General features: G+C 41.6%; 1 protein-coding gene across 3 annotated transcripts in view; it reads right to left on the bottom strand.

The window, feature by feature from the left end:
* Positions 1-12,912, bottom strand: part of TBC1D30 (TBC1 domain family member 30) — a gene marked incomplete at its 5' end in the record, with an annotated part of 80,813 nt that overhangs the window by 35,857 nt on the left and 32,044 nt on the right. For 2 of the 3 annotated variants that reach the window (XM_082667001.1, XM_082667002.1), the window contains 5 exons: positions 3,835-4,020; positions 5,878-6,003; positions 8,471-8,536; positions 9,063-9,124; positions 12,119-12,305. In XM_082667001.1, coding sequence (XP_082523127.1) covers positions 3,835-4,020; positions 5,878-6,003; positions 8,471-8,536; positions 9,063-9,124; positions 12,119-12,305 — 627 coding nt within the window. Of the gene's footprint in view, positions 1-3,834; positions 4,021-5,877; positions 6,004-8,470; positions 8,537-9,062; positions 9,125-12,118; positions 12,306-12,912 lie in introns of those variants that run through there. The other variant, XM_082667000.1, reaches the window with a different exon arrangement.

Below are 12,912 nucleotides of genomic sequence, written 5' to 3'. Positions count from 1 at the left end.
AAACTGAAGGAGAAAAACCATATGATCATCTCAACAGATGCAGAGAAAGCTTTTGACAAAATTGAACACCCATTTATGATAAAAGTTCTCCAGAAAGTAGGCATAGGGAGAACTTACCTCAACATAATAAAGGCCATATATGACAAACCCACAGCCAACATGTCCTCAATGGTGAAAAACCGAAACCATTTCCACTAAGTTCAGGAACAAGGCAAGGTTGCCCACTCTCACCACTATTATTCAAAATAGTTTTGGAAGTTTTACCACAGCAATCAAAGAAGAAAAAGAAATAAAAGGAATCCAAATCGGAAAAGAAGAAGTAAAGTTGTCACTGTTTGCAGATGACATGATACTATACATAGAGAATCCTAAAGATGCTACCAGATAACTACTAGAGCTAATCAATGAATTTGGTAAAGTAGCAGGATACAAAATTAATACACAGAAATCTCTTGCATTCCTATACACTAATGATGAAAATTCTGAAAGTGAAATTAAGAAAACACTCCCATTTACCATTTCAACAAAAAGAATAAAATACCTAGGAATAAACCTACCTAAGAAGACAAAAGACCTGTATGCAGAAAATTATAAGACACTGATAAGAAGAATTAAAGATGAAACAAATAGATGGAGAGATATACCGTGTTCCTGGATTGGAAGAATCAACATTGTGAAAATGACTACACTACCCAAAGCAATCTACAGATTCAATGCAATCCCTATCAAACTACCAATGGCATTTTTCACAGAACTAAAACAAAAAATTGCACAATTTGTATGCAAACACAAAAGACCCTGAATAGCCAAAGCAAACTTGAGAAAGAAAAACGGAGCTGGAGGAATCAGGCTACCAGACTTCAGACTATACTACAAAGCTACAGTAATCAAGACAGTATGGTACTGGCACAAAAACAGAAATACAGATCAATGGAACAGGACAGAAAGCCCAGAGATAAACCCATGCACATATGGTCACCTTATCTTTGATAAAGGAGGAAAGAATATACAATGGAGAAAAGATAGTCTCTTCAATAAGTGGTGCTGGGAAAACTGGACAGCTACATGTAAAAGAATGAAATTAGAACACTCCCTAACACCATACACAAAAATAAACTCAAAATGAATTAAAATCCTATATGTAAGGCCAGACACTATCAAACTCTCAGAGGAAAACATAGGCAGAACACTCTATGACATAAATCACAGCAAGATCCTTTTTGACCCACCTCCTAGAGAAATGGAAATAAAAACAAAAATAAACAAATGGGACCTAATGACACTTAAAAGCTTTTGCGCAGCAAACAAAACCATAAACAAGACAAAAAGACAACCCTCAGAATGGGACAAAATATTTGCAAATGAAGCAACTGACAGAGGATTAATCTCCAAAATTTGCAAGCAGCTCATGCAGCTCAATATCAAAAAAAAAAAACAACCCAATCCAAAAAAGGGCAGAAGATCTAAATAGACATTTCTCCAAAGAAGATATACAACTGCCAACAAACACATGAAAGAATGCTCAACATCATTAATCATTAAAGAAATGCAAATCAAAACTACAATGCGATATCATCTCACACCGGTCAGAATGGCCATCATCAAAAAATCTACAAACAATAAATGCTGGAGAGGGTGTGGAGAAAAGGGAACCCTCTTGCACTGTTGGTGGGAATGTAAATTGATACAGCCACTATGGAGAACAGTATGAAGGTTCCTTAAAAAACTAAAAATAGAACTACCATATGACCCAGCAATCCCGTTACTGGGCATATACCCTGAGAAAACCATAATTCAAAAAGAGTCATGTACCACAATGTTCATTGCAGCTCTATTTACAATAGCCAGGACTTGGAAGCAACATAAGTGTCCATCGACAGATGAATGGATAAAGAAGATGTGGCACATATATACAATGGAATATTACTCAGCCACAAAAAGAAATGAAATTGAGTTATTTGTAGTGAGGTGGATGGACCTAGAGTCTGTCATACAGAGTGAATAAGTCAGAAAGAGAAAAACAAATACCATATGCTAACACATATATATGGAATCTAAAACAAACAAACAAACAAAAAATGGTCATGAAGAACCTAGGGGTAAGACGGGAGTAAAGATGCAGGCCTACTAGAGAATGGACTTGAGGACATGGGGAGAGGGAAGGGTATGCTGGGACAAAGTGAGAGAGTGGTAGTGTATATATGGACATATATACAGTACCAAATGTAAAATAGATAGCTAGTGGGAAGCAGTCCCATAGCACAGGGAGATCAGCTCAGTGCTTTGTGACCAGCTAGAAGGGTGGGATAGGGAGTGTGGGAGGGAGGGAGACAAAAAAGGGAAGAGATATGGGGATATATGTATATGTATAACTGATTCACTACGTTATAAAGCAGAAACTAACACATCATTGTAAAGCAACTATACTCCAATAAAAACGTTAAAAAAAAAAAACCCAATGCAGTCAAAATAAATAAATACATACATAAATAAATAAAATAGGGAGGGTGGAAGGGAGACGCAAGAGGGAGGAGATATGGGGATATATGTATATGTATAGCCGATTCACTTTGTTATAAAGAAGAAACTAACACACCATTGTAAAGCAATTATACTCCAATAAAGATGTTAAAAAAAATCGCAAAAATGATGGAATGTCGCTTCTGATATTAGGCTACAGATCTGTAATGTAATCTCTTCTGACTTGCAGTTCTCTTTTACTCTCTCGTTCATTCTGAGGGACGCCGGCCACCACGTTGTACAATGGAGAGGTCCACATAGCAAAGAACAACAGCCAGCAGAAAAACTGAGGCTCTCAGTCCAACAATCTGTGATGAATGAAATCCTACCAACAACCACATGAATGAACTTGAAAGTGTGTGCTCTCCCTACTCAATCGAGCCTTTGGATGAGACTAAAGCCCCAGCCGAGAGTTTGAATCCACAATGTGACTCTGAGCCAGCTAAGCTGCACCCAGATTCCTGACTCAAAGAACCTGTGAGGTAATACACGTTGGCTGTTTGAAGCAACTAATTTGTTAGGCATCTCTGGAAAATCAGTACAGTTAGTATTTAGCTTGCTTTAAATATGACGTCTCTAAAAAGAAATGAAATTGAGTTAGTTGTAGTGAGGTGGATGGACCTAGAATCTGTCATACAGAGTGAAGTAAGTCAGAAAGAGAAAAACAAATACCGTATGCTAACACATATACATGGAATTAAAATAAAATGGTTCTGAAGAACCTAGGGGCAGGAAAGGAATAAAGACGCAGACGTAGAGAATGGACTTGAGGACACGGGGAGGGGAAAGGGTAAGCTGGGATGAAGTGAGAGAGTGGCATGGACATATATACACTACCAAGTGTAAAACAGATAGCTAGTGGGAAGCAGCCACATAGCACAGGGAGATCAGCTCGGTGCTTTGTGACAACCTAGAGGGGTGGGACCTAGGGAGGGTGGGAGGGAGACGCAAGAGGGAGGAGATATGGGGATATATGTATATGTATAGCTGATTCACTTTGTTATACAGCAGAAACTAACACACCATTGTAAAGCAATTATACCCCAATAAAGATGTTAAAAGGATAAAATTAAATTTAAAAAAATATGATGTCTCATAAGTGAGACTAAAAACATAATCATTCTCCTCAAATTTGGCAGCTACGTAAGTCTGTCATGTGACTAGGCTTTAACCTGGGAGAAATGGTGTCATGGATAATAAGAAAGATGTAGTCAAACCCTGGAAGGAGGTGGAGCACCAGGGAAGAGAAGTTATAGCTCCAGTATTTCACTCTCTGAAGAATTTTAGTTGCCTTCTTCAGAGCCTGATACTCACTTTCAGAGCATCGCCTTCGTTGCCTTCCACCACTTCCAGAATTAGTGCAGCCAGGATGTTAAAGCCTTGGCAATACCCGACATTCTTGTTCCATCGGGCGTAGGCCAGCAGAACCCGCTTCAACACAACCCTGTCCTGCTCAGCCTCCTGGCCACAGTAAGAACTGCAGCCTGTGCGGTGAAGATCCTAAAATGACAGGGAAACAACATTTTTTAAAATACCTCCTTAAGCTCTCTAAAAAAAAAAACTTTAGTTTTTTCTCTGCCTCAGCATTCAGTAGAGTCAGAGTATCAACATGGATTTTAGTTTTCAAAAATGTATATGCAACTTAAACACATGAACCAAAACTTTTTTTTTTTTTTTTTTTTTTTTTTAGTTTTCTAATACGCTGAGGCATTTTCAAGAGGAATTTCAGTCAGGCAAACTTTCTACCAAAAGTATTTCCAGAGTTAACACAGAAAGGGACTCAGAATTAATATTGCATTATAATTCCAAATAAATTGACAGTTTATTTTAATCATACATCTCAAATAAAACAAGTCATTTTAACATATGTATGATAGATGTTAACATTATTTCTTTCTATAAAAAATGATATAATATTTAGCTATCAAAACTCCAAATAGTATTAAGGAGCCAAATGAAAAGAATAAAAAAATGTAACCGGTACTGTAAAGAGACAGAAAAACCATTCTCTCCAAGTTGTTTTATAAATTTGTATAAAAGAGGCAGAAACATTTACTGTGCTTTAATATTTAATGAGGGCAATATCTATAATTTAATTACCCAACAGAGACTATGATTTTCAGGAGCTGAAGTCATTTTACTGACATATCATTCATTTCAATGAGAAAAAAACTTCTCTTAATAACATGATAGTTATAAAATGTGCATTGCCTTAATTCACAACTTAAATAGAAAGAAAGTATTTCAAATATGGAATACTTCATCTCTGGGAAACATACACCTAAATTCCAAATAAACAGCTCAAGTGTGGACCATGCAAAGGCTTTTCAAGCATACAATATAAAAGTTCCTTTTTTATATTATATGCTTGAAACAGACCAAGTTAGATGAGAAAATAGCTCATTTTAGTTAGGACCTCCTCCTGAAAAACATATCTTCAAATCTGCCAAAACATTAGCCAACTTCTGGTGACCGAAATTTAGATGAAACAACTTTCCTTTTAAAACCTCAGTTTAGCATCACACGTAATGTACTCATATAAAATAAAAAGCATGTGCTAGAGGCTTATGTAAGAGAAGAATAATGGAATTAAATCAAATCAGCATCCTTGGCTTTCGGTGCCAGGCTCTAATCAACTGTAATAATCCAGGTAGGTGAACCACAGCTGGCTTGAGCATTTGACCATCTGGTTTAAAGTAAACCCATCAGTCAATCTAACTATCTTCATAAAATGACAGTTAAGAAATTATCAAAATCCTAATAAGTACCCAATTATTCTAATATGAAATAGATTTAACTTTAAATTTCTCAGTGACTTTTACATTAAAATCCAGTTAAAAGCACTGACCCATGCTAAAGAAAAAAGGAATTTCAATTTCCTATCATGTGAGCAAAATAAATAAGTTGAATACGAATGGAAACATTTTCTTCTTACTAGTAACATACAAATTTATGAGGACAAGGCATCATCAAGTTCCCCATTAAAAAGCTGTTAACTGGGCTTCCCTGGTGGCGCAGTGGTTGGGAGTCCACCTGCCGATGCAGGGAACATGGGTTCGTGCCCTGGTCCGGGAGGATCCCGCGGGCCGCGTAGCGGCTGGGCCCTCGGGCCGTGGCCGCTGGGCCTGCGGGTCCGGAGCCTGTGCTCCGCGACGGGAGGGGCCCCAACAGTGAGAGGCCCGCGTACCGCCAAAAAAAAAAAAAAAAAAAAAAAAAAAGGCTGTTAACTAATGAAATTAGGAAGCAGGAAATACACGGACATTCAATCCATAAGGCTTGATCCTCTGTCCAGGAAACATATGGCTCTTAGAATCTTTCTTCTAAATTAGGACAATAAGCCAAACTTAGGGGCATTACCTTGACTATCTGAATTCCCATCGAGTCATCATCAGGATTACTCCTTTCATTGAAAGTGAAGCGCATGGTTTTGTCCCAATCAATGGCTATACTGTGCAAATAATGATCTGCCAAGGTCAACCAAACCTAAAATATTAATAAAAAAGAATGCTAAAGTAAAATACATAATTTCATCTTTCTTTATCAGGAGATAATGATTGCGTCCAATAAGAAAATGAGAGCTGTTACTAGAACAGATATAGCCTACATGTAGAAATCTCTAAGAACCTCACTGAAAAGTTTGCTGTACTAAACTGTACCAATTAGGGGCTTTCGTTTATTCTTTCAATTAATATTGTTGAGTTCCTACTATGTACCAAGCAATGATCCAGCCATTAGGGATATTGTTAAGAAAAGGAAAACATTTCAAATTTTATTTCAGTTCATTGGAATAGCTAAATTAGCTGATGAGCTTGTTATACCTGGCTCTGGATGGCGCTCTGTGCTTGGGCAAGAGCTCCCTGGTCATCCGTGGAGTATGGGCCTGTTTTTACCATAAAGTGGCTTCTGCCTTTAAATCATCCCTCTCTCACACACACAAAAAACTGACAGATGGGTTCCTATAATGAATAACTTTTTTAAAGGAATCACTGGATATTTTTACTCCTTTCATTACCTTATCTGGAAAAGCTGTTTCATAATGCTATTTCTAATGTGCATTTTGAGGAACCAAAATGTTCAGATTCTAGGAGTATTAAGACCTGGTTTATAATACAAATGAATTTATTTACAAAACAGAAAGAGACTCACAGACTTCGAAAACAAACTTACGGTTACCAAAGGGGAAATGTGGGGTGGGGGGATAAATTAGGAGTTTGGGATTAACATATACACACTACTATATGTAAAATACATAATCAATAAGGACCTACTGTGTAGCACAAGGAACTCTACTCAATATTCTGTGGTGACCTACATGGGAAGAGAATCTGAAATGGAATGGCTATATGTATATGTATAACTGAATCACTTTGCTGTACACCTGAAGCTAACACAGCATTGTAAATTAACTATACCCCAATATATAATAAAAATTAAATTTAAAAAAAGGAATGGGAATTGTTGTTGCCAAAAAGGAAGGGGGTGGAGGAAGGACAGATTAGGAGTTTGGGATTAGTAGATGCAAGCTATTACATATAGAATGGATAAACAACAAGGTCCTACTGTATAGCACAGGGAACTATATTCAATATTCTGTGATAAAGCGTAATGGAAAAGAATATAAAAAAGAATGTATATATATGTATATGTATAACTGAATCACTTTGCTGTATAGCAGTAATTAACACAACATTGAAAATCAACTATACTTCAATAAAATTTTTTAAAAAAGGAAACAAAGACTACGTTTATGAATTAATAAGATGGCAATCCAAGTTTTGGTATTTGAACATAATTTAGCAGGAATAACACTGATTAATATCTCCAGCCATACTTCTCTCTTAAGCATCAGGATCATATGTCAAAATGCTCACTTGACATCTTCAACTTAGACATCTAATAGGCATCTCAACCTTAACATAACCAAAACCAACTGTCTAATCCACCGCCACCCCAACTATACAGACATACACACAAACACACACACCTGCTTGTCCCCTCTCTGGGAAAACAGTAACTCTACACTTCCAGTAGCTCAGATCAATCTTGAAGTCATTGACATCCCTCTTACACTTTTTATTCAATCCAGTAGGAATTCAAGTCAACCCAGCCTTCAAAATATATCTAGAATCTGACCTTCTCTCCATCTACACTACCACAACCCTGATCCATCTCTTGCCTGAATTATCTCAAGTCTCCTACTGGTCGCTCCGCTGCTGCCCTTGTCCTTCATATTCTCAAGTTAGTAGCCAGAGTGGTCCATTTAAAATATAAGTCATATCATGTTATCCTCCTCCTCAAAACTTCCCAATGCTTCTCATCTCACATTGGGCAAAAGTCCTACTATGACCTGTAAGGTCCTATATGAGCTGCCATTCCCCTAAGGTCATCACATTACCTCTATGACCCTCCCCCCCATTGCTTTCCCTTTTATTCACTGTGCTTCAGCCACCCTGGCCTCTTGCTTTTGCTTGCATACTCCTCAGTGATGCTCTCACCTGAGGGTGTTTCCTGTTTGGAGTACTCTCCCACCAGGTAGCTACGTGGTCAATGGCTCACCTCTTTAAGGGCCCTATTCAAATGTCACCTTACCATTTAAAATGCTACCTCCTTACCTCCACTCCCCTCTCTCTTGATTCCTTTCTCTGCTTTATTTTTATGCATGGCACTTAGCATCATCTGACCTACTTTATATTATATGCATTGTAAACTCCATGAGGACAAAAATTTTGGTCTGCTGTTTTTTTTTTTCCACTGCTGTATCCCCATTACCCGGCAGAACAGTACCTGGCATAGCATAGATAATCATTAAATACTTACTGAATTAATGAATAATGAAGAGAGACAGATTTCAAATGACTAAATCTAGAATATCCTTTCTGACATTCCAGACACTTTCAAGAGGGACAAAGTGATGGTCCTTTTGTACTTTAGCCATACAAATCCGCCTCACCTTTCTCCTCCATTCCTTTGGTATTCCGGTCGATAGTCTGGCAACCGCTTTGAGCGCATCATACCACTAGAAACAAAGAAGAAAAGCTGTCAAAGTGATAATACTGACCTGGTTAAGCACTTGTCAACTTTTCCCCATCTTGACGTTCGTAGAGCATGAGAAAATGTATACAGAACACTGGGGTAAACATTCAGAGCTTCCTTCAGCCAGACATGACTGGTCTAAGGGCTATGACTGACCCAAGGTCCCCCACTTAGGTACGCTTAACACACCCGTGATCCAACTGCAGTACACACACAAAGGCTGGGAACTCTGAAATCAAAACATGTGTTACGGATTCGGAATAACGGCATTTGGTTTTTAAATTTTTTCACACTTGAACCATTAAAAAAAAGTGCAAAAATTTTCACTGCAAGTATAAATCCAAGTCACTTATAGCTTCACAAGTTATTTTATCTATAATTTTTAAAACTGACTCATCTTCTTAGGCATATCCAAGCACATGTTAATTTTCCCACTTTGAGAATATACCTCAGTGTACCCTGTAGGTACCCCAAAATAAAGGTATTTTCAAAACCAAAAATAAAATTACCTGCTGAAAACCATTTTGACCTAAAGATGGCTCAAGAGTGAACTTCAACTTTGTGTCAACTCCTAAAAGAAAAATACATAAATAACTGTTATTTGGGGGAAAAATACGTTACATCAAAAATAAAAGTAAAAATTAACCTGATTCTACTGAGTCATCATAAAATTTTTAAAACATTTATTTTTACTAAATTGTAGTCAATTTTGTTAAAAGAAAAAGAATACTGATTATTAAGATAGAAAAATGTCCTGTGGTAATAGAATGAAGCTTATCACATAGAATGGTGGTTTCACCGCTGTCTGGAGTAGTGCAAAAACAAAAAAATAACACCACAGGCTTGGAGTCATGCACACTTTAATTCACCTTTGGTTCCTAGAGTCAAACAAATTATTTAACTTGTCTCAGTCTCAATTCTTTATCCTTAAAATGAGGATAACGTCTATCTCAGTTAGTTGTTGCAATAATTAACTGTAAATCACTTAGCACAGTATAATTAATATTTATGAAACTTAGGAAGAGAATTCTCTACTTACAGAATTTGTTTTCTAGGACACTTGCATGGACTAAGTCTATTAAGGAAACTTCAGTGAAATATCAAAAGTTATAAAAATAATGTCACTGCCTTCCCACTTGTGGAATAATCCATTTTAACAAGACTATTTAGCAATTTTCATGTATTTTTAAATTCTGTCATGATAGACTTATTCATTAAAGATAAGTTTACACATTTAATTATAGGCTCCAAGCTAAAAATATAACTGAACTCTAATTCCAAGTTATCTACAACTTTAAACTTCTTTGACTCAAATCCCAAATAGGAGAATATATAAAGATTATACGCTATATTCATATTGGGCTTTTTTATTATTGAGGTGAAATTCCATGACAATTTTTTTAACATCTTTATTGGAGTATAATTGCTTTACAATGGTGTCTTAGTTTCTGCTTTATAACAAAGTGAATCAGCTATACATATACATATATCCTCATATCTCTTCCCTCTTGTGTCTCCCTCCCCTCCCACCCTCCTTATCCCACCCCTCTAGGTGGTCACAAAGCACCGAGCTGATCTCCCTGTGCTATGCAGGTGTCTTTTAAAAAACATATATGGAGTCAAGAAGCTGAAAAGAGATGTGTCTGATTTGCCCAGGCCCGTGACAGTATGAAGATGTCCTTCTTGGAGTCCTAGAAGAATACTGTGTATACATGAGTTGGGTCCTAGATTTCTAAAGTCAAGTTGTGTGTGATAGAGAATCCCAGGCATCCAACCAATGCCCTGATCATTCTCTTCAGAGCTTCAGGGCCAAAACCATACTCTGCCTAGATAGATAAGATTTCCTTCTTCGAAGGTATATTAAGTACCCCGACGGATTCCCAATTCTCTGAGATGGTTTAAATTAAGTCCTGCCTCAGTGCAGCACAATGATACAAAGACCACAAGAGTGCCTCCAGCTGGCGCGCATGATTTAAGACACGATAAAACGGACCTCTTTGTGAGGTTGCTGTCCATACACAGGGTGCTGAATGGAGGAGCGTATAGTCATGACGTTTGCTTTATTATAACAAAGACCAGGAAATTCGGTCCCACGCTCCTATTTCAACCGACCTAAAAGCCTCGGATTCCTTGCATGTACGATCGAATATGCTCCCTTGACTTTTTTCAGAAGTACCTGCTGGGCACGATGCCGATCGCCTTGCCGAGCTGAAACCCGGCTAGGGTTAGTCAAAATCACAACTATTTTCTCACTATCAAAAATGAGTCACAGGATTTAACTGGAATTGATCATTCGCTGCCTGCAGGCAAAAGCTGAAATCAGGTCATTTCCACCTATTTTCTTCTAATTGAATAAGGGAGGGGAGAAGGTTTATGTTTCATCTGGTAATCACTGGCTGTTCCGGATTCAGAAATACAAAACACTTTTAACGTGGGAGGGAGGTTTCTTTTTTTAAGGCTAAAGGAAGACGGTGAATAACTACTACAGTCTCTGCAACTAGACACTTCCTTGGGGAGAAAAACAAAGAAACCACGAGGTTCGGAAAGGCAGCGACGTGTTCCACCCTTTGAGGCTCGGTGCCTCGACAGATTCTCCCCTGCAGCCTCAGGACAGCAGGTCCCCAAAGGCGCTGGGAGGCGGGATGGGGTGGGGTTGGGGGAGGACAAACCCACCTGGAAGCCAGCTGGTGCCACTCCAGGGACAAGTGTGCGCTACGCACGGGTACGAGTACAGCCGGCTCCCTCTGCGGCCACCCCTAGCCGGAAAGCCTTATGTCCAGGGGCCCGCGCGCCAGGGCCGGCCTCATAAAACCCTGCGGAGGGATGCCGGGTGGTGGAGCAAGCGCGGAGTTATGCAGCCTGGAGAAGCAGGGATGTGTAAACACAGGCTGACAGCAGAAAGGGCCTAGCCTAGCACAGCCAGGAGAACTCTGAGTCTTTACCTATAGAAAGAATCTCTACTTTGCAGGAGTGTTTCCTGCCCGCTCTCCACCCGGACACACAAATTAGAGGCTCCAGGTGAGACGATCCCGGCACTCACGAAGCAGGGACCCTCAAGAAAATGCACCCTATTTTTTCCTTCGCGGTCACTGCCTCCTCCTCTGACAACAAGCATCAGACCTGTGCCTTTCTCCTGCCTCACACACCTCTTTCAAGGTGTGGCTTCTTGTGGGTCCGAAACACAACTGGTTGCTCGGCCTCTGATAGCCCGGGTAGCCGCCAACACTTTCCCACCACTCGGAGAAAACCGAGCGCATCGCTCGCCAGCAGCTCCCGGCACAAGCAGGGCTGGACCGCACACAGGCGGTGGGATGGGGGCGCACGGGCAGCCGGCGGGAGCAGCCGGTCCTCCGCGCCGTGGGAGGCCGCTGCCCCCGCCCAGGCCTCGGTCCGCGCTCTTCCCTCCCAGGCCGACCCAGCCCCGCCTGTGCCCAGCCGCGGTACCCAGCACCGGGCGGCCGGCGGCTGTTCGCTGGCCTACGCGGAGTTCGGCTGAGGCAGAGGCACCAGCTCCGGGGGCGCCACGCTACTTTCCAGTGCCCCATCTGCCTCCCCGGGTCCTCACCCGGCTCCAGGGTGCAGAGCAGCCGGGGCGCGGTCCGGGAAATGCAGCTGCGTTTCTTGAGCACATTGCTCAGGATGGTGCCCACGCCGCCGCCACCGCTGCCGCCGCCGCTGCCGCCGCCGCCGCCCTGCCGTTTCAGGCATCTCCCTCCGCGCCTAAGGGAGCCGGTCAGCTTGTCCTGCCGCATCCGAGAGCGCCCTGGGCTCCCGTGCGGCCGCCGTCCGCCTGGGTCCTCGCTGTCCCGCCGGCGCAGCGGCTTCGCACGCGTGGGGCTCGGCAAGACCGGTTAGTCAAGGGTCTCTCGAAAGCAGCAAAAGTGCTCGGGGGTCAAGGGACCCTGCGGAGCACCGCGAGAGCCGCCAAGCGCGGGGCGGCCGGCAGGGATCTGCAGTGCGGAGCCTGCAAGGCTGAGGCAGGAGAGGACTTGGGGCGGGGAGGAGGGCGGGAGCGAGCGAGCGAGCGAGCGCGCGGAGACGGAGGCAACGCTCCCGCCCCCAATCCCGGCATCACCGTGCGCAGGCGGGGCTGCCTTAGCTCCCGAGCGCCCCGCCAGCTCGCGGCACCTGCACTGGGCAGCCGCAGAGACCCGGAGCCCAGGAGCGGGGGGCTGAGCAACTGCGCCCGGGGACCAGAAGCAGTGACAGATTTCCGTGCCTCTCCCAAGATCTGGGAGGTGCAGGAGGGAGCACCCAAGGGAGCGAGTCTCAGGTGCAGAACGCCAGCGAGATGCAAGTGCCCACCTCATCGGAGCAGTCTTGCAAGAGTCGGTCAACAGACCGCAGGAAGAATCTAGC

This window comes from Grampus griseus (assembly GCF_964374135.1).
Source record: "Grampus griseus genome assembly, chromosome: 11".
In the NCBI taxonomy this organism is placed as follows: domain Eukaryota; kingdom Metazoa; phylum Chordata; class Mammalia; order Artiodactyla; family Delphinidae; genus Grampus; species Grampus griseus.
This window is presented reverse-complemented; position numbering and strand designations above follow the sequence as displayed.